Below are 19,518 nucleotides of genomic sequence, written 5' to 3' on the forward strand. Positions count from 1 at the left end.
ACATATCAAATATATTTCATATATTTTGTTAGAAATATTCCAAATAAATAATAGAATATATTGCATATACCAGCGATATACATATAATACGCAAAACAAACAATAAAATATATCCTATAATATAAAAATTCAACATGAAAAATTAAAATGGAAAATAAAAAAGATATTAAATTTCATTTCTTTCTCTAATTGAAAATAGAAAAAAAAAAATCGTATTAAATGCATATTTCTCTCCAAATTAACACTAAAACCCTCTTTTGTAAAAAATTACATTGTAAAAGTATTTATGATATATATGACCGAAAAGAGGATTTTTTTATATAAAAATGTTTTCTTTTATTTAATTTGGATGAAAAGAAGCCCAATTGAAAGGCCAAAGAAAATGGTATGACTGAACCCCCAATTGAAGAGTCCAAATGGGTCGAGAACATGGTAGAAGAAGCTCGTGGAATCGTCTTCTTCGCCAAGAATAAACCAGAAGCAACTTTTTCTTTCCAGAAATTTTCTAAAATATGTTTCTCTGCCCACTTATTTAAATGTTTCAACTCCCCACTAGAAAGCCATCTTGGGAGTTAGCAGCAAACAATACACCATTTCAAGCAAACTTTTGTCATTAAATCCATTTTCTTCTCTCTTTGTTATCCTCTGCTTTGAACTTGAACGACCATGGCTCTGATTCCAAGCATTTTCGGTGGCCGCCGGAGCAACGTCTTCGACCCCTTTTCATTGGACGTTTGGGATCCCTTCGAAGGATTCCCATTTTCAAGCTCATTGGCCAACCTCCCTTCCTCTGCTCGTGAGACCTCTGCTTTTGCCAACACTCGCATCGACTGGAAAGAAACCCCAGAAGCCCACATCTTCAAGGCCGATCTTCTGGAATCAAAAAGGAAGAAGTCAAAGTTGAAGTGGAAGAGGGCCAAGTGCTGCAAATCAGTGGGGAGAGAAGCAAAGAGCAAGAGGAGAAGAACGACAAATGGCATAGAATCGAACGAAGCAGTGGGAAGTTCTCGAGGAGATTCAGGCTGCCGGAGAATGCTAAAGTTGAAGGAGGTGAAGGCCAACATGGAGAATGGAGTGCTGACTGTGACAGTGCCCAAAATGGTGGAGAAGAAGCCAGAAATCAAGTCGATCGACATCTCTGGCTAGACATCACCACGTTGTTCCTTCTGAGTTCTGCGCTCTGCATTCTGCTTATGTTTGTTAAATAAATTGTGGAATAATGAGTTTTATTGGTGTATTCTGTAATGTTTATAACTTTGTATACATGAAAAGTATTTGACTGTATTTTATGAGAATGAATATAATCTAAATTTGTTTCTTAAGTTTCTGTTCTTCCTCCAACATATTACTCAGCAAATGTTACATATGAATTACTTTCATCTATCAAAGTTCAGATTTTTCTAATTGAATAAATTAGGATCAAGGATGAAAGTAAATTGGTAAGATACAAAATTTAATATAATATTAGTATCAGCATACCAGATAAAAAAAAAATTGAAGTCTCAACCTTATGAGATATTTTAAAATTCTAGATATTTAATAATACACATAAAATTTCAAACGATCCACGAAATAGAATTTATTCAAACAAGTATATGTTCAAATATAATAGAATAGAATATGATTATACATATCTATTATCTATCTAGAGATTGTAATGGACTTGATTGTAGACTTTTGGGAAGAGAAACGGTCTCTTTTGAAAAAAGAAATTTTTATTTAAAATATATAAGGATGAACATTTAAAAAGATCCTTGAAGTCATTTAAAAAGATTTTTTTTTAAATATTCTAGATATTTAGATTATTCTTATTTAAAGGAATTTTCGAATTTCTTGATTCTATGAAAAAATTAGGATATTTTTAGATCTTTTCTTGTGAGAGATTTATTTTACATATAACAATATGTCTTTAGAAAATAATCTAATTTTATATTTTTATGTCATATATTAGATAAAATTCAATAATCTTTTAGACTAGTTAGTATTGTTATATATATTGTATTTGACAATGAAGAGAGTTGGGTTGAGTTGATATTTTTTATCAACTTTGACAACCAACTTTAAATGTGAGTGGAGTTGAGTTGATTATTTTATCCATTCATCCTAATTCTCCCTAATTCTCTCTTCCTTTAATGTTTTAAAGTTTTAGAATATGATAGCGAAATATAAAACAAGTTCAAAAGAAAAAATTTGAATTGAGAAAATATGAGAAAAATTATAATAAAAAAAAAAAAAAAAGTAAGAGAAAAATGAACTCAAAATTTTCTCGGTGAATTTTTCTCACACTTTCTTGCTACGAGAAACTCCCTAAAAGGAGGTGTTGAAATTTTTCTTGCAGCTTCTCGTAACAAGAAAGTGCTAGAAAACTTACATATTTACAGCGAATATGTCATTCAATTCCCTATTAGAAAGAAAAGAAATTGTTTCAACTAATGATAGAATTTTTTTGTCGTATTTATTCATAAACATTGAAAATTAAAGTTAAGCTTTTTTCTCACAATAAGAATGAATACATGAAAAGAAATCCAAAAACTCAAAAAACTAGTTAATAGAAAATTTAATGTGCAAAAAAAAAAAAAAAAAAAAAAAAAACAAACAAACAAACAAAGTTGAAAAATTGGTTGATAAAATTTGAAAAAATTAAAAGAATTTTGTCCTTTTAGAAACTATTTAGGAAAATATTGTTGTTTTCAAACTAATTGTAAAAATATTGTTGTTTTTTATTTTTTTTTAAATAAGTCGAGGGTTGAAAATTCGACCTACATAGGTCGAACTTTGAAGGTCGAATTTTCAACCCTCGACCTTGTCCTAACATTATTATTGAGTCTGTTTAATTATCATTTCGGAGACCTTCCTTATAATTATTTGATGTGGAGAGAACGAAAGACCTTCCTCATTCCGGAGACCTTCCTCATAACACTCATAATTATTTGATGTGTTAAAAATAATTTTGTATTGAGAGAGAACAAAAGAGGAAGAGTAAGAGAGGGAGCGAGATATTGAGAGAGAGCGAGAGCTGAGAGAGAGCGAGAGTTTCCAATTTTTTTCTTTTTTAACTTGGGAGTTTCCAGCTTGATATGTTATTCTTTCTAACCCATTCATTGGTGCATATCTGACACGAAACTTCTTAACTTGGGAGTTTCCAGTTTTTTTCTTTTTGGTATGATTTTTTTTTTTTTTTGGAAACTTTAAGAATGGTAGTTTTTTTCATCTCAAGCGATTTGATGTGGAGAGAACGAAAGACCTTCCTCATAACACTCATAATTATTTAATGTGTTATAAATAATTTTGTATTGGGAGAGAACAAAAGAGGGAAGAGTAAGAGAGAGCGAGATTGGAGAGAGAGCGAGAGTTTGAGAGAGCAAGATCCTGAAAACGAGAGTGAGATCTTGAGAGCGAGAGCGCGATCCTGAGAACGAGAGCGAGATTTTGAGCGAGAGCGAGATGTTAGCGAGAGTGAGATATCCGTACAAATTTTCCTTTTTTCTTTATTTAATTCCCTATTCCACCTTCTTCTTCTTTCTTCCTTTTTTTTTTTAATTTTTCATTTTATAAAAACATTTCTAAAAAATATTTTATTATTATTTATAATTTTTTTTTTAAAAAAAAAAAAAAAAAAAAAAACTCCATCAAAATCTTGGTACCAAATGTACAAAAGGAATCCAAGATCATTATTATAAAATCTTTTAGACTATTGACCTCACTACTGTGATTAAAATTTCTGTTCTTTATATCAATTAGTCTTATTTATAGACTTGTAAAGGTTTTGAGTGTTGATTTGATTTATTATGTCCTCAAATTATTATCTAAAATATGTAAATTTGAATATTGAAGTTTTTACTTACCTACTTTTTAGATTTAGACTATCTGATGTTATTATTTATGTCAGTGACATTTAAAGTTTCTATATCAAAAATATTACTATTCATAATATATAAAGAATAAATTAAAAAAATAATGTCTCATAAAAATAAAAAAATATAAATTAAATATCTCATATATATAAAAATAATTACAAAAATCAATGTGTCCCACAAGGCGGACGTCGTCGATTTCGAGCTGGTTGTCGTCGTCGACTTCGAACTTGAGGTTGTTCGTGTTCTTCTTGATGTTGCTCTGGTATCTCTGTAGGCACTTCATAATATAAATATTCATTATGCTTTCCACACGACCCCGACCATATCCATGCACGTATGAAGACGAAGGACCAGCCTCTGAATCATAATGTCCTGAACCAAATGCTGGCATCATCATCATAGGACTAACATAATCAGTTTGACTCTGCGTCTGCATCATAGGGGGCAACTCTTCCGCATTATGTGCAACCTCATCAAACTCATCCTCTTCCCGAACAGGTCCTTTACGTCTAGGAGCTAGTAGAGGAATAATAGGTATATCGTACATATAATGAATTTCCTCCATATAGCTTTGGTTGTGACTACATATAGCAAGAACTTGGTTCGGATCATTCGCTACCTCACGGAGTCTACGGTTGTTCGATCTCTGTGAATTATAAAACAATTAGACAATATTAAAATAAATTTAAATTAAAAATAATTCAATAATATTCATTTACCAAATGACCCACAGCTGCTCCCGGACGAGTGACATCTGTGTCAAACTGTTCAAGAGAAACCCCCACTGCAATAAACCTTGCACGATAGTGCCATTGCACTACCAAATGTGCAACTTTTTGGGACCATTCTCCAGCCAGATCAATATCATGCAGTACGGCTTCGGTATTACAAGGCGATGGGACATCCTGCTGAAACCGAATTGTCTCATCACCCTGTCAGGAAGATACCACTCACCAATGTGAAAACATATGAGAGGACTCATCGTCGCCATATGTTTTGACCATTCGTACAAAAATTAGACAAAGTATGCATAATAATTTTGTACGGCTCCCAAATAACCTGAAACACAAAATATTATATTAGAGAATATTAAAGACAAATACAATAAAAATATGTATAAACTAATCAATTAGGTTCAGTGTAATGTACCTGTTCAGATTGAAGCAGATCAAACATGTATCTATACTGGCTGACTATATGTATGGCTGTTCTAGTCACATAAAATTTGTCTCTCCACCTAAATTTTTAAATTGATAATTTAGAATTTAAATTAACTAGATCAGTGATATAAAAATTAAATTGAATTAAAACAACATATCGAGAACTGTAGGCTCGTCTAACTAACTGAGCGTCATTAACATGTAGTTGCGGAGCCATTGTTGGAATTGCTCCCAAGCCCATAGTTGCAAAAGTATGAGAGGCCCAACTATCTCTCGAACCTCAGGTCTTGTTGCTTTGCATAGTTGTCTATACAACCATGCCAAGCATGCTTCACCCCACAAATACTGTCCCGCATCATGGAGATTAGCTAACAGTGGCAGGAACATCAAGTGAACAAAATGGCTTGATTTATCTGAAAAGAGACTTCCACTCATCATTTGTAATATATATGCTCGCACATATCTTATGACGGTTTCCTCGTCTGCATCATCTGTGAGCTGACAAAATTGTGTTCCTAACCATATTAAACTTAACCTCGATCCTTTAGTCTTGTCGGCAGGTGGGGTCACACTGAAGTTGACAAACTTCTAACCAATCATCATACATCACTCCGGTGACCGGCTCACCGTCAATAGGTAACCTTAACAACACTTCTATGTCTTTGTAGAGTGATAGACTCTCCAACAAACATATAGAATTCATGCATCTCGGCCCTCCATCTCTCGACCAAGGCTTTGATCAGATGCCAGTCAATTGAATAAATACTAATCTAGCAACCCCATAGAATCCAGATGTGTGCAGTAGCAGTTAATTCGAGGGTGGAGCGGGATAGTGTGCTGGAGAACTGCCTCTCGAACGCCTGCAAGATATTTCTCCAGTACTGTCTCGCCATACAATAGATGATCGATGAATGGACTGGTCGTACAAAACATCGGGATCAACAGGTCCTGGGTTTAAAGCCATGATCTGAAAAAAAAATTATTTCTCAATTAAAAAAATATTTGTTTCTCAATTAGAAGAATAACGTACAACTTAATTAAAAAAATAATGTACAACTTAATTAGAAGAATAATGTACAACTTAATTAGAAGAATAATTTACAAGACAAGTTAATTAAAAGCTATGTACAAGTTAATTAAAAGAATATTGTACAAGTTAATTAAAAGAATAATGTACAACTTAATTAAAAGAATAATGTACAACTTAATTAAAATAATAATGTACAATTTAATTAAAAGAATAATGTACAACTTTATAATATAAAAAAATTAAATATACAATAGGAGAGAGCGAGATATTCAGCGAGATTGTAGGAGAGAGCGAGATGTTCAGAGAGAGCGAGATGTTCAACGAGATACTCTCAATCTCGCTCTCTCCTTCAATCTCGCTCTCTCAATCTCGCTCTCTCCTACAATCTCTGAGAATGGAAGCTCCAATGGAAGTAATATACAAACACATCTCTAAGAATCAATCTTTCGCCATTTTATTCAATCATTGAATTTATCTCCACCGTTGCCTACTGAGAGAATTTATCATTATTTTCTCAGAATATTGGTTATTTTGTTTGTATGTAAATCATGTTAGATGAAAGTCCATTCTCAAGCGTGGTAACTTGCATAACTAAACCTTTGTTTTTAGTTTAATTATATAAAAGATGGAAGTTTGAACATTTTACCTTACATATATGTAACATCTTGAGTTAATTCAAAGTGTACTAATTAATGATAACATAGCATCCATTAATGATATAGTTAAAACCTTTTAACAACGTATGTATGAGAAATGTTGATGATATGGGATGATTGCATAGGATTAATTAGACTAAGCTTATCCTGATTGTGTAAAGAGCATTAGTCATGGCCGCTCTCTCCTTCAATCTCGCTCTCTCCTACAATCTCGCTTTCAATCTCGCTCTCTCCTACAATCTCGCTCTCTCTTACAATCTACTTCACCCACTTATCTTCCTTGTCGAGGGTTGAAGTTTCAACTCTTATGTATGTCGACTATACAAAATTAGCGAGATTCCCTTCTAGAGCGAGATCCTCATCACAAAATTAGCGAGATTTCCATGTATGTCGAAACTTCAACCCTCGACAACCCTAAAGTGTTTCTTTGTTTGTCAAAACTTCAACCCTCGACAATCCTAATTTACATATTGTTTCCAAGTTTTTGTTTGTTTTTCGAGTTCTCAACGTTCGACCTCTACATTAGTCGAATCCTCAACCCTCGAACTCCCAAAACAACAATATTTCTCTAATAAGTTTTGAAAACAACAATATTAATATTAAAGATCCGAAAATTTTCTTGCAAAGAGCAAGTGCGAGAATTCGTGCATAAAAATTTTATTGCATATCCTCGCAATGTGAAGGTGCGATAAATTTTTTAAAAAGCTTAAAATTTTGGTATATAAATTTTTTTTTTCATAGCCTGCAAAAAAGAAAAGTTTCAAAAGCCTAAAAAAATGCAAGAAACTATAAGAAAAAAAAATCAAGCATATAAAGGTTGAGTTTATGTAAATCTTTTCGCACTTTCTCGTCTTAAGAAAAATTCAAGCGCCACAAGATGTAGAACCCAATTTGAAATTATATCTTTTGCTTGTAGTGAAATGAGTAGGTTTATCAAGAAATGGAGAAAATTTTAGTACGTAAATAATAATTGTTGATAGATTTTTTTTTTCACAAGAAGATGAAAGAAAAAAAGATCCAAAATGGTCTGTAAAATATTTTTCGCATCAATAAGGTATGAGGAAAAAAGCCACTAAATTAGAAAAAAAAAAATGTAAACGAATGCAATTGGAAAAATAAAATGGTAAAATTAAAATAAGTTAGAAAACTCAAAAATAATAATAATAATCTAGGTAAGTTGTAAAACATGTGCGAGAATTAGGTTGGAAAAAATATTGAGAACAAAATAAATAAGAAAACCCAAAATCTATAGCAAATATGAAAAAAATCCACTTTGTTAGTTACAAAGAAAAAGTAAGAGGATGAAGTTGTAAAAAAATAGAAAATGTTGAGAAAAAAATAGAAAATCCAAAATCTATAGCAATAATGTAAATTCTTAGTATAAATTTGGGAGAATGGAAAACATTACTAGAGCCGGAGAGAGTTAAAAAGAAACTAGTGAAAAAGAATTCGAGACTTGATTGAGAGAGATGAGGGTGAAATGAAAAATAAAAGTTTTAGAAGATAATTATGAGGGTTTTTATATTGAAGGGCAAAATAGTCATTTTGTATTTTGACATTCTTATTAATCTTTTAAAAATAAAAAGCATCCTAGTAATCCTTAAGGACTTTTTTATTTTTTTTTTAAGAAAATACTTAGTGCATCTCAAAGTCACCTATCTTTGTGCATTCTATTAAGTTATCCAATCATAATTTGTCATGTGGTAAAATTTTTTATTTTCATTTTAAAATATTTTAATTCATTTTTGGTATGAATGATGAGAGAAAAAACATAGAGATTGGTGCATCTTGAGATACCTCACTATTATCGTCTCCCTTTAAACTTTTGACATTTTGGTACAGAATATCTAATAAGGTTTATAATACTTTTCTTTCCCATTGCAATTAAATAGAACATATTCATCGATTTTACAATTGAAAGGAAAAAAAAATTTACAACTTGATTAATCCATTACCTTGATAACATATTATACACTAAGTATTGAGAAACACTTATCTTTCACACGTTTTTACTTTTAAACCTCAAAATCAATCTCTTCCTCACTTTACTCTTTGAATTCCTCGCAACTTTGGCGAAGAAGAAGAAACCTTGAAGACGATCCGATTTGCAGAAATTAGATTCGAAAGAAAAAATAGAAAGGAGATGAAGAAATACAAAAAGAGTTTTTCAAGTGGTTCAATTAGTCCACTATGTTGGGAGTTGTCTTTATTCAAGATGATCTTAATACATTTTCAGGCTTTAGATTATTTTTTATCTATTTTTCTCTAAATACTGAAGATAGTGAGAAGTATTTACTCTACTTTGTGGAATTCTATAAATTAATTAGGATCGGAGTTGTGATTTTTTGCCATATGAATACCGAGTTGACTCGTTGTCCCAACTACATAGAGATCTATAGGAAGCAGTTCACCTTTGTAGATGAGCTCATCAACGAAACAAAAATGGTGAATTCGAAATTGGAAGATTGAAGAGGAAAGAAAAATACTTAACTCATAATTCTTTTCTTATTCTCAACAATTTCTGTCCCTTATTTATAGAATTATCCACTCTCAAGTATGTAATCATGAATTTGGTTGTTAGAATTTCTAAATTACCAAGTCAAATCTTTTAAATGGAAAAAAAATATATTTAGAGTGAAAATTTAGACCTGTTTGGCAACCATCTCGTTTTTTTTTTTTTTTTTTTTTTTTTTTTTTTTTTGGTTTTTGCAAATTAAGCCTATTTCCTCCTCATTCTTACAACAATTTGCATCTTTCTTAAATATAATAGTTGAATTTTTAGCCAAATTTCAAAAACAAAAACAAGTTTTAAAAGTTACTCTTTTTAATTTTTAAAATATGGCTTGATTTTTTAAACTATTGGTAAAAATTATATAATAAAGGAAAAAATTTAGAAGTAGAAGTAGCGAAACTAATTTTCAAAAACAAAAAACATAAAACCAAATAGTTACCAAAATGAGACCTTAATAATTCAAAAATTTTAATTTGGATAAAATTTATTTTTAATACAAAGAAATTATTGGTTGGTATGATTTTAAAAACGTGTACTTTTAATAAATTCATTATATGAACTGGGTGCATTTTTGAAATCTATTAATTACTAATTAATTATATAAGAAAATGATTTTTTATTTTCCCCTAACATGAAAACGTTTTACTTTTCAAAATGGAAATTTAAAGAAGGGCAAAAATAACATATTTTAATTTTCCTTTAGAAAAATATCAAACCAACTTTCCTGTTGTAAAAATGACAAACGAATTGAAAAAAAAAAAAAAAGAGATCTTAATACCTTATAAGAAAGATTGATAACTACACTAAATTAAATTAAATTAAAAGCAACGATAATAGATGCCAAATCTCACCATCAACCGATTATCAAACTCTTCATAGACACATTGTCCAAAGCTATTCCATACAACCGACGATAATAGATTAATTATATTCAACACTATATTTTATGTTTATAAATGAACTTAAAATAAAGATAATGATGATTTCCAGTTTTAAAATAAGAATAATTAATTATAAAAAAAAAAAAAAAAAAAAACTAGATATATTCTCCTACTTAATGTTTAAAACTAAATTGTAATAAAGATAATGACAAAAATATAATAGTGAGTTAGAAAAAAACTAATACAATATGAGATTTGAAAATTGAAATCAACATTTGAAAATAGAAGATTGTTTAGATATAAATTTGGAAAATTTTTAAATCAATGAACAAAATTTATGTAAAAGTATCTTCTTCGAAAGAGAAACTTAGCTCACACGGCAAATTTGAAAGGAAACTAATACAATCTGAATTATAAATCTGTGGGTTAATTACAATACAATTAAGTGAATCGTTGGATTAATTTCAGTGTAATTAAAGAAGCCGATGAGGATACTTTAAGATTAACAATAAAGGTACTCACGTTATGAGCTACAACTCAAAATAATATTGTATTTTGCTATTTTTCCAAATCTAATGCTAAAAAATTCAATTTCCTTTAACATTTAAGTGTAATCAAACCCTTTCAATTCCGGGGGAAGAAAGGCCAAATGAAAGGGCCAAGAAATTGGTCAGACTCCCCATCTGAACAAAATTAAGGGAGCCTCAATTAAGAGTGTCCAGAAGATTGTAGAAGCTTCTGAAATCATCTTCTTCTCCTCCTAGAAGAAACCAGAAAGAAGATTTTTCCAGAAATTTCAAGTATGTTGTATAACCTCCTATTTAAATGTTTCAATCCCAGCAGACAAATCAACATATCAAGCCACTTTATCATCTATTCTCTGTTCACTCTCAGTTTCTTAATAAAACATCCTCTGCTACTTAAACTTGAACAACCATGGCTCTGATTCCAAGCATTTTTGGTGGCCGCCGGAGCAACGTCTTCGACCCCTTTTCATTGGACGTTTGGGACCCCTTCGAAGGCTTCCCATTTTCAACTTCACTAGCCAACCTCCCTTCCTCTGCTCGTGAGACCTCTGCTTTTGCCAACGCTCGTATCGACTGGAAAGAAACCCCGGAAGCCCACATCTTCAAGGCCGATCTTCCTGGAATCAAAAAGGAAGAAGTTAAAGTTGAAGTGGAAGAAGGCAGGGTGTTGCAAATTAGTGGTGAGAGGAGCAAAGAGCAGGAAGAGAAGAACGACAAATGGCATAGAATCGAACGGAGCAGTGGGAAATTCTTGAGGAGATTCAGGCTGCCGGAGAATGCTAAAGTTGAGGAGGTGAAGGCCAACATGGACAATGGAGTGCTGACTGTGACAGTGCCCAAAATGGAAGAGAAGAAGCCTGAAATGAAGTCCATTGACATCTCTGGTTAAAGTTGTGTTCAGTGAAAGGTTGAGAATGTAATTTAAAATGAAGTCCATTGACATCTTTTTTTTAAAAAAAATATTACATTAATATTGCAATATGTAAAAATTAATTTAAATATTTTTTTGGGTACTAATTTAAATGTTTTAAACAGTTGTTATATTAAAAAAATATGTGTGGACATTAAAATTTCATAAAGAAAACATACGTGGGAGTTTCTATACCAAATCAGCCCATTTTCGGCAGAAGAAAAAAAAAGGTTAGATTTTTTGTTGCAGGCTTACATCCTAAACATGGAGAAATTTGTACAGATGATCCAAAAATGTCAAATGATCATTTTTAAAAAAATAATGTCAATTGACCCTTTGTTGACATCATCGCCATACCAAATTATTTAATTTGCCCTTACTTCGTCTTCTTACCCTTTTACTGAGAAAATCCACCAAAACTAAACTATTATTCATTCAAATTTTCCAAGGCTAACGGCTTCGTATTGCTCATAAACAAAAAAAACTATTTTCGGCTTGCAAACGATTCTACTTCCGGCTTTCAATCGAATCTTATCGGTAAATCTTTCTTTCAATATGGTTTTTTTTTTGTTTTTTTTTTGGGTTTTGGATGTGTTCTGTGGTTGAAGACGAGTAAAAAGAGTTTGTGAGCGAGATAAGTGAGAGTGAAATCGATAGAGCGACGCCGGAGAGAGCGACACTGGAGAGATAAGTGAACCTATGGTTTTTTTTGTTTGTTTTTCTGGTTTTCGATGTGTTATGTGATTGAAGACGAGTAAAAAGAGAGAATATGAGGGAGATAAGGGAGAGTGACACCGGAGAGAGCGCCACCGGAGAGAGCGACACCAGCGAGAGCGATTCTAACGAGATCGATTCTAGCGAGAACGATACCAGCGAGCGAGAGCAATGCCAGCGAGGGCCATTCTAGCGAGATTTAAACAGAATGTTGTTTTATATTTTTTTTCTGAAGGAGTTTACTGATTGAATTTTTTAATAAATGCATAAGTGATTTAAGATGGCTACACGTTTCAGAATAGCTGAAGCTGACAGATTTCTCGGTCAAGTAACCAGCTTGGCCCACATTGTCAATGCAAACAAGATTGTCAAAGAGAAGCTCACGCCAACGCAGTTGGCCATGTTCAAGAGAACAATTTTTGGGCAATTTGTTGTCGTTGATATGGTGTTCAACAACCCAATTGTCCATCACATGTTGCTCAGAGAAGTGAAGAGGACAAAATTAGACTCAATGACATTCGCTGTCTGTGGGAAGGTTGTCACCTTTTCGAAGGATNGTCTGTGGGAAGGTTGTCACCTTTTCGAAGGATGACTTTTTGGTGATGACTGGTTTGTGGCAATCCCCATCACGAGTTGATCGGAACCAGCAATCCTCATATGAGCTTGCCATCAAGTATTTTGGTAATCGAGTGACGAAGGACACTTTACACCTCCGTGAACTTGAAGAAAAATACAAGAACTTAGAGTTTGAAAACGATGATGATGCTGTGAAGATCAACCTAGTTTACTATACTGAGATCGCAATGATGGGGAAAAACAAGCAGAAAAATGCAGTCGACCTCAAACGTTTCAAGGACGTTCAAAGCTTGGAGTACTACAATAGTCTTGATTGGGATTCCATTATTTGGGAGAGGACATTGGATGCCCTAAAGATTACCTTGAATGATAAGAGCAGTCTATACAAGACGAGGGTCAAATCAAATAAAAACTACGTTGTGAAGTACTCCTTACGTGGATTTCCAAAAGCGTTCCAGGTAAATTTAATTAACATAATAATCGTGTTGTTTGATCTAACATTACTATTGTTCTTAATATATTTTAAATTTTATTTAGGTATGGGCATACGAAATCCTACCTTCATTGATAGCTAGGAACATTGCGGAGCGAAGGAGCAAGGTGGCTTTGCCACGCATATTACGATGGTCATGCTCCCACTTAGTGTCCTTCAAAGTACTCGAGAGAGAGATATTCAAGTCTAACAATGTAAGTTTACTCTATGCATAACATGTTTATCTGGTTGTTAAATTGACACTAACCAGTTTACTGGGTTGTTAATGCAGATAAAGGTTAAAGAGGGCACTGTGATGTCAAATGCTAAAAGGGAGTTTCGGGATACCCCAGTGGAACGACAACCTATATTTGAGCTAGGTGCGGATGATGATAGTTCGAAAGTGGCTCAAGGTCGACGAGTGAGGGGGGTAGTCCCGAGAGTGAAAGTGACGGTGATGACCTTCATAGAGATGCCAATGATGAGGTTATCAGGGTGGAGGGAGAGGATGATCCCGAGCATTCTGAGCACGAGGATGCTGAATATGGAAGGGTGGAAGGAAGGACATACACACGTAGTGATGATATGATGAGGGACGTACGCGAGGAGGACGAGTTAAACCAAGTTGATGTCTTTCATGCGGACTCCGGTACAGAGCCTCCTGTGGATGAGGAGTGTCCTGAGTATGCTGCCCGCCGCAGGGAGGGAGCCAATGCAGACGAGTCTACTTATTCGTACCTGTGGTCCATTGACAGCGCACTATCGAGGTTGGATGGTCATATATCGGGTTTAGATAGTCATGTCTTCAGTATGGAGGAAAACATGACTGACATGAAAGGGCAATTGTCGACCATCCTTTCATTGTTGCAGTCTATGCACAAGGTTTGCATCCTTTTATTTCTTTATGTGTTTAGCTTTTACGTGTTCGTGAACTCACCATTTTACTTTACTAATTGAAGGGTTCCACGGTGAATGAGGAGATGACCAGGTCACCCATCCCATCTCGGGAGCCCGATACGACTGTGACTGCTTCTGACACTCCAATCCCCATCCTCCCTCTACAGCCCGATACCACCCCTTCACCTACTCCCAACCCCCTATACAGCCCGAAACCATCATTACCATGACATCATCGATTGACGTTGAACTTATACAGGCCGACATCCCACAGACAGAGCCCGACATGTCTACCTTACTCATCACGCCACCTACAGAGGCTGACATGTCTAACATCCCAGAGGCAGAAACTTCTGGGATTGTTACGACCACAGAAGGAGTTCCACTGGTGAGTAATTTATTGATTAGTAATCTTTGTTTATATTTTTATATTTCTTAATGAGTAACGTTTTGCTATCTGTTTATGTAGGATTCTTGAAGAATTAGTCGTAAGAGAAAACCGGTTGATAAATATACACCCCCAGCCCAAGTAAAAAAGAAAAGTGTGGCTAAACATCCTCTCCCAGGTGTAGCTACGTCAACATCCAGATCGATCGTCACATATAACATAGCACACGCCATTCTACACAATATCATGACATAAATGATGGGTTGGATCTCGGACGACAATAAAAACAACGAGGTTCGAGAGAACTCCTTCAAACCACTCGACAAGTAATTCTTCAAGGAATTGATTACCCCGAATTCGTTGGTCGAGTGCGATGTAAGTGTCCTAGTCTTTACGTTTTTACATGTTGGCTATCTTGTACTTTTATTGACATATTCTTTTATTGTGCAGACCATAAACACTTTATTTTATTTTATGAAAGATAAAATGTATACCCAACCCGACATGTGTATGCATAAGTTCACCATCTTGCCAATTGGTGTAACAGTAAATTTTGATATTTCGTTTCTTAACTTCTCATTTCGTTAAGTTTCCTGGTCTTTACTTCTTTACTTAACTTCTCATTTTATTTGACAGAGTCACCTCAATGCTCGTGGCGAGATATTTAAAAGAATAAAGAATAAGTCACTTCTGGAGGCTGCCCTAGCTTGGGAAGATGAAGACACGTATAAGGACTACGTCATCGGTAAATTCGATGTCAAATGGGCAGATGTGGATTTTGTTTACACGGCGATGAATATCAATGACCACTAGAAGGTCCTTGCCATGGACATTAACAGAGGCCACATATTCGTGTTCGATTCACTTCTGTCGTACACACCAATGACAAAGCTGGTGAATTGGCTAGAGCCATTGATAGTCACAATACCATCCCTACTTCACTACTATAATGTGGATCGATCAAAGTCGGACCTGTCCATAGCCCGTTGGAAAATCTCACGACCTAAGAACGTCGACATACAACACGGGTCGCTTGATTGTGGCATCTTCGCAATAAAACTTCTAGAACACCTGGTGACTGGTGCTGATCCATCCGTAATCACTCAGGAAAAGATGAATGAATATAAGATGCAATTAACGTGTCAGCTATGGGCAAACACTCCATATTTTTTATATGTATAGAACATTGTATTTTTTATTCTTTGTAAAAATATTCATTTATTTTTTATGTATGTAAAAACATTCATTGTATAATTGAACATATATTTTTTATGAAAGTTCAAAGTTCAAAGTTCAAAGCTCAAAGTTCAATATCAGAATTTTATCAGAACATGCATTTTTTATGTATAATGGAGCTACTGCACTTTTCATTATATAATTGAATTTTATCAGTATCAGAACAGAGCACATCCAAAACCAATTATACAACACATCCAATTGAAAGAATATTCATTGTATAATCTTTGTTTGTTATCCATTTTGTTTCAAGTATGTGTTCTGTAAAAACATTCATTGTATAATTGGTTTTGGATGTGTTCTGCTACTGCTCTTATCAGTATCAGAATTTTATCAGAACATGTAAGTTCAAAGTTCAAAGTTCAACATCAAAATTTTATCAGAACATTTATAATTGAGCTTAGAACATTATATGGTTCAAGGTTCAAAGTTCAAAGATTGAGAGAGCAAGATGTTGAGAGAGAGCGAGATTATAAGAGAGAGCGAGATTGTAAGAGAGAGCGAGATTGAAAGAGCGAGATTGCGAGAGCGAGATGTTCAGAGAGAGCGAGATTGTGAGAGAGAGCGAGATTGAGAGAGAGCGAGATTGTAAGAGAGAGCGAGATTGAGAGAGCAAGATGTTCAGAGAGAGCGAGATTGAAAGAGCGAGATTGAGAGAGTATTTGTTATCCATTTTGTTACAAGTATGAGGATTGAGAGAGTATAAAGTCATTGTTTTTACACGTATGAAGATTGAGATAGTATTTGTTATCCATTTTGTTTCAAGTATGAAGATTGAGAGAGTATGAAGTCATTGTTTTTTGTTACACGTATGAAGATTGAGAGAGTATTTGTTATCCACTTTTGTTACAAGTATGAAGATTGATAGAGTATGAAATTATTGTTTTTTGTTTTCAGTATGAAGATTGAGAGAGTATGAAGTTATCCATTTTTGTTACAAGTATGAAGACTGAGAGAGTATGACAATGAAAGTATGAAGATTGAGAGAGTATGAATATTGCTATTATATAAATACTCCAACTTCTTATTTTTTTTGTTTACAAGATGAAAGTATGAAGTATCAAGTGTTACAAATATGAAGTATGTTACAAGTATGAAAAAGTATGAAGTATGTTACAAGTATGACATATGAAATGGTCAATGGTATTTATAACTAAACTGGATGAGGGGTGTTTGTGTCTCGGTCTCTGGAATTTTTGGCACGTCGCACGGTTGTAAGCGGTTCAGTACAATTTTGGAGGTTATGTCCATAATTCCCACACCGACCACACTTCATTTGTCTGCAAAATTCTCCTCTTGATGGTATTCTTCTCACTCTCCGTCGCCCAGCTTGTGGCACAAACTTCGGAGGAAGGATAATCTTTTCTACGTATCCAGAAGGTCTTTTCCATTCAGATATGTGGCCAAGTGGATTTATAGGCTCCGCATACGCAGTCATTAAAGAGTCAACTGTATAAAATCGACTGCAAAGACCGTGGATGGGTATATTTCTTTCTCTGGCAGCAACAATTGCATGGGAACATGGGATACCAAGTGATTCAAATTCCTTACACGTGCATTCTTTTGTGTGAAGATTGATAATACCATCCAATCGATTATTTCGCACGTGTACCCGATAACAATCAATGGACTCTACCCGATATCGTCTGCCCTTATCAGTTTCACTTGCCAATCGGGTTTCACAGTAGTTAGAGTGCAATGTCGTTCGAGATGCCCAGTAATTCCTCTGTTCGTAGAACCACGATTGGAGCATTCCTCTAACATGTTCGATCAAGCATACTATAGGCATCAATCGATACTCTTTAGTTAAGGAATTGAAACACTCTGCACTATTGGATATCATGTTATTATATCTTCGTTCTGTTTGGTAAACTCGTGCCTACCTTTGAAGACTGATATCTTCTAAATATTTCGTGACAACACTGTCTCTAAAACTGCGGAGTTCGTCCCATTTTGTCTGGAACTCTATCATGTGAAATGCTCTTGCTGCATCTCTAAATATCCCAATAACCGTATGCATCTCTAAATATCCCAATAACCGTGCTATTCTTAAAGTTTATAACCAGATTCTGTTCTATATGCCATGTGCACAATCCATAAAATGCTGTGGGAAAAAATGCATGAATAGCATTGCCAATAGATATCATCCGATCAGACACAAACACTAGATTATCGGGTTCTCTGATACTGCATTTCAAGTTTGACATAAACCATTTCCATGATCGATCGGTTTTATTATCCACTATTGCATATGCTAGTGGGTATAACTGATTGTTCCCTTCCATAGAAACCGCAACCAACATGGTGCCTTTGTATTTTTCTTTCAAGTGCGACCCATCAATAATAATACAAGGCCGACAGCTTGCAAAACCTCTAATACAAGGCCCTAATGCCATAAACATATACTTGAAATGCACCTCATCTTCAAGTTTGATCTCAAAGACTGTACCCGGATTCTCTATTTTTAGCACTTTTCCATAGTCATGTAGTATGAAGTATGAGTGTTCTGGAGTACCTCTAGTGAGATCATACGCGACTTCCCTTGCACGCCACGCTTTATCATAACTTATGTTCACGCCATAATCTCTTCTCATATCCTCAACGATATGACAAGGTTTATAAACATGTTCTATGCCCGTGAACTTATCTTTGATGAGTTGACCAAAAACCGTAGCAGTTGCTTGTCTATGGTCATGATTCAAAATTCCTATGGAACATATGTGCGAACTACAGTACTTTGTGATCTTAACTATATCAGGCCCTTCCATTTTGACTGCACGAAGGCTCCACTTACATGTCTCCCAAATGCATTTAATAGTGAATAGAGACTTGGTTGATTTTCTGACCTTAAATTCAAAATTTATGTTGATGGACAGAATAGACAATCTCATTTTCAAGTCCTTTTTGCTCAAAAATAGTTGACCAACTTCAACGTCCTCTGTCCCAGATGAAGAAGTGCCAGGCATAATCAACTCTGTCCTATGACTTGAAGACACAGATGGTGGAACCATTGAAGCTGTTGTAGAATGACGCACATCTCCATGATCACGATCTATTTCATTCAATCCTGTCGGTTGCTCATTCACATCCAAATCCACTGAAGGACCACAATCCATATAATCGAATGTTGATGGTACAGTGTTGGTAGACAGTGGAATATCAGTGTTGGTAGATAATGGAATATCATCCTCTTTCCGATGAAACTGATATGATTCCTCGTATTGTCTGTCCACAACCGTATCATCATGACTCAAATCTCCAAACTCCATTCCAACCCTTTCGTTCTGTTTAGACTTCAACGTTACAGCTATCTATCTGAAGTCTACTAACCTATTCTCGCAAAAGAAAGAACTCAAGATCATCATTATCCGTTATGCATTGTGGAGGGGATTCAAATTCAAGATTATATTTAACTTTCAGGATAAGATCAAACTTTGAAGAACTAATTTTTGTAGCCTTGTAAATGCGAGATTTAAGTTCTTCATAATTCACTGTAGGGAGCACAACGATTCCTTTCAATTATCCCCCAATATACGAACTTTCTTTCTCGTCCCAAGTACCTCCAAATCGAATAAATAGACACTTTCCTGTCATCCTACAAAGCAAGAGAACATTTGTCATTAAGTTGTACAAGCAATTGAAGTGTACTCTCGCTCTCTCTCAAAATCTCGCTCTCTCAATCTCGCTCTCGCTCAAAATCTC

The 19,518-nt window shown here is 34.3% G+C and overlaps 3 protein-coding genes and 1 pseudogene across 3 annotated transcripts; 3 read left to right on the forward strand and 1 right to left on the reverse strand.

The window, feature by feature from the left end:
* The first annotated feature begins 614 nt into the window (after positions 1 to 614).
* LOC120080789 lies at positions 615 to 1,304 on the forward strand (annotated as a pseudogene).
* Positions 1,305 to 10,918: 9,614 nt separating this feature from the next.
* Positions 10,919 to 11,624, forward strand: LOC120081768 (17.8 kDa class I heat shock protein-like). The gene has a single exon (XM_039036924.1). The coding sequence runs from the start codon at positions 11,033 to 11,035 to the stop codon at positions 11,510 to 11,512; it is 480 nt and encodes a 159-aa protein (XP_038892852.1). The 5' UTR covers positions 10,919 to 11,032; the 3' UTR covers positions 11,513 to 11,624.
* A 1,429-nt stretch (positions 11,625 to 13,053) lies between these two features.
* On the forward strand, positions 13,054 to 14,437 carry LOC120081023. Its single transcript, XM_039035703.1, has 4 exons — positions 13,054 to 13,281; positions 13,588 to 13,647; positions 13,692 to 14,177; positions 14,255 to 14,437. Exons 1-4 carry the CDS (start codon positions 13,054 to 13,056, stop codon positions 14,420 to 14,422), a joined length of 942 nt encoding a protein of 313 aa, XP_038891631.1. The 3' UTR covers positions 14,423 to 14,437.
* A 2,532-nt stretch (positions 14,438 to 16,969) lies between these two features.
* On the reverse strand, positions 16,970 to 17,659 carry LOC120081024. Its single transcript, XM_039035704.1, has one exon. It carries the CDS (start codon positions 17,657 to 17,659, stop codon positions 16,970 to 16,972), a length of 690 nt encoding a protein of 229 aa, XP_038891632.1.
* Between the last annotated feature and the right edge of the window lie 1,859 nt (positions 17,660 to 19,518).

This window comes from Benincasa hispida, chromosome 7, assembly GCF_009727055.1.
Source record: "Benincasa hispida cultivar B227 chromosome 7, ASM972705v1, whole genome shotgun sequence".
NCBI lineage: Eukaryota > Viridiplantae > Streptophyta > Magnoliopsida > Cucurbitales > Cucurbitaceae > Benincasa > Benincasa hispida.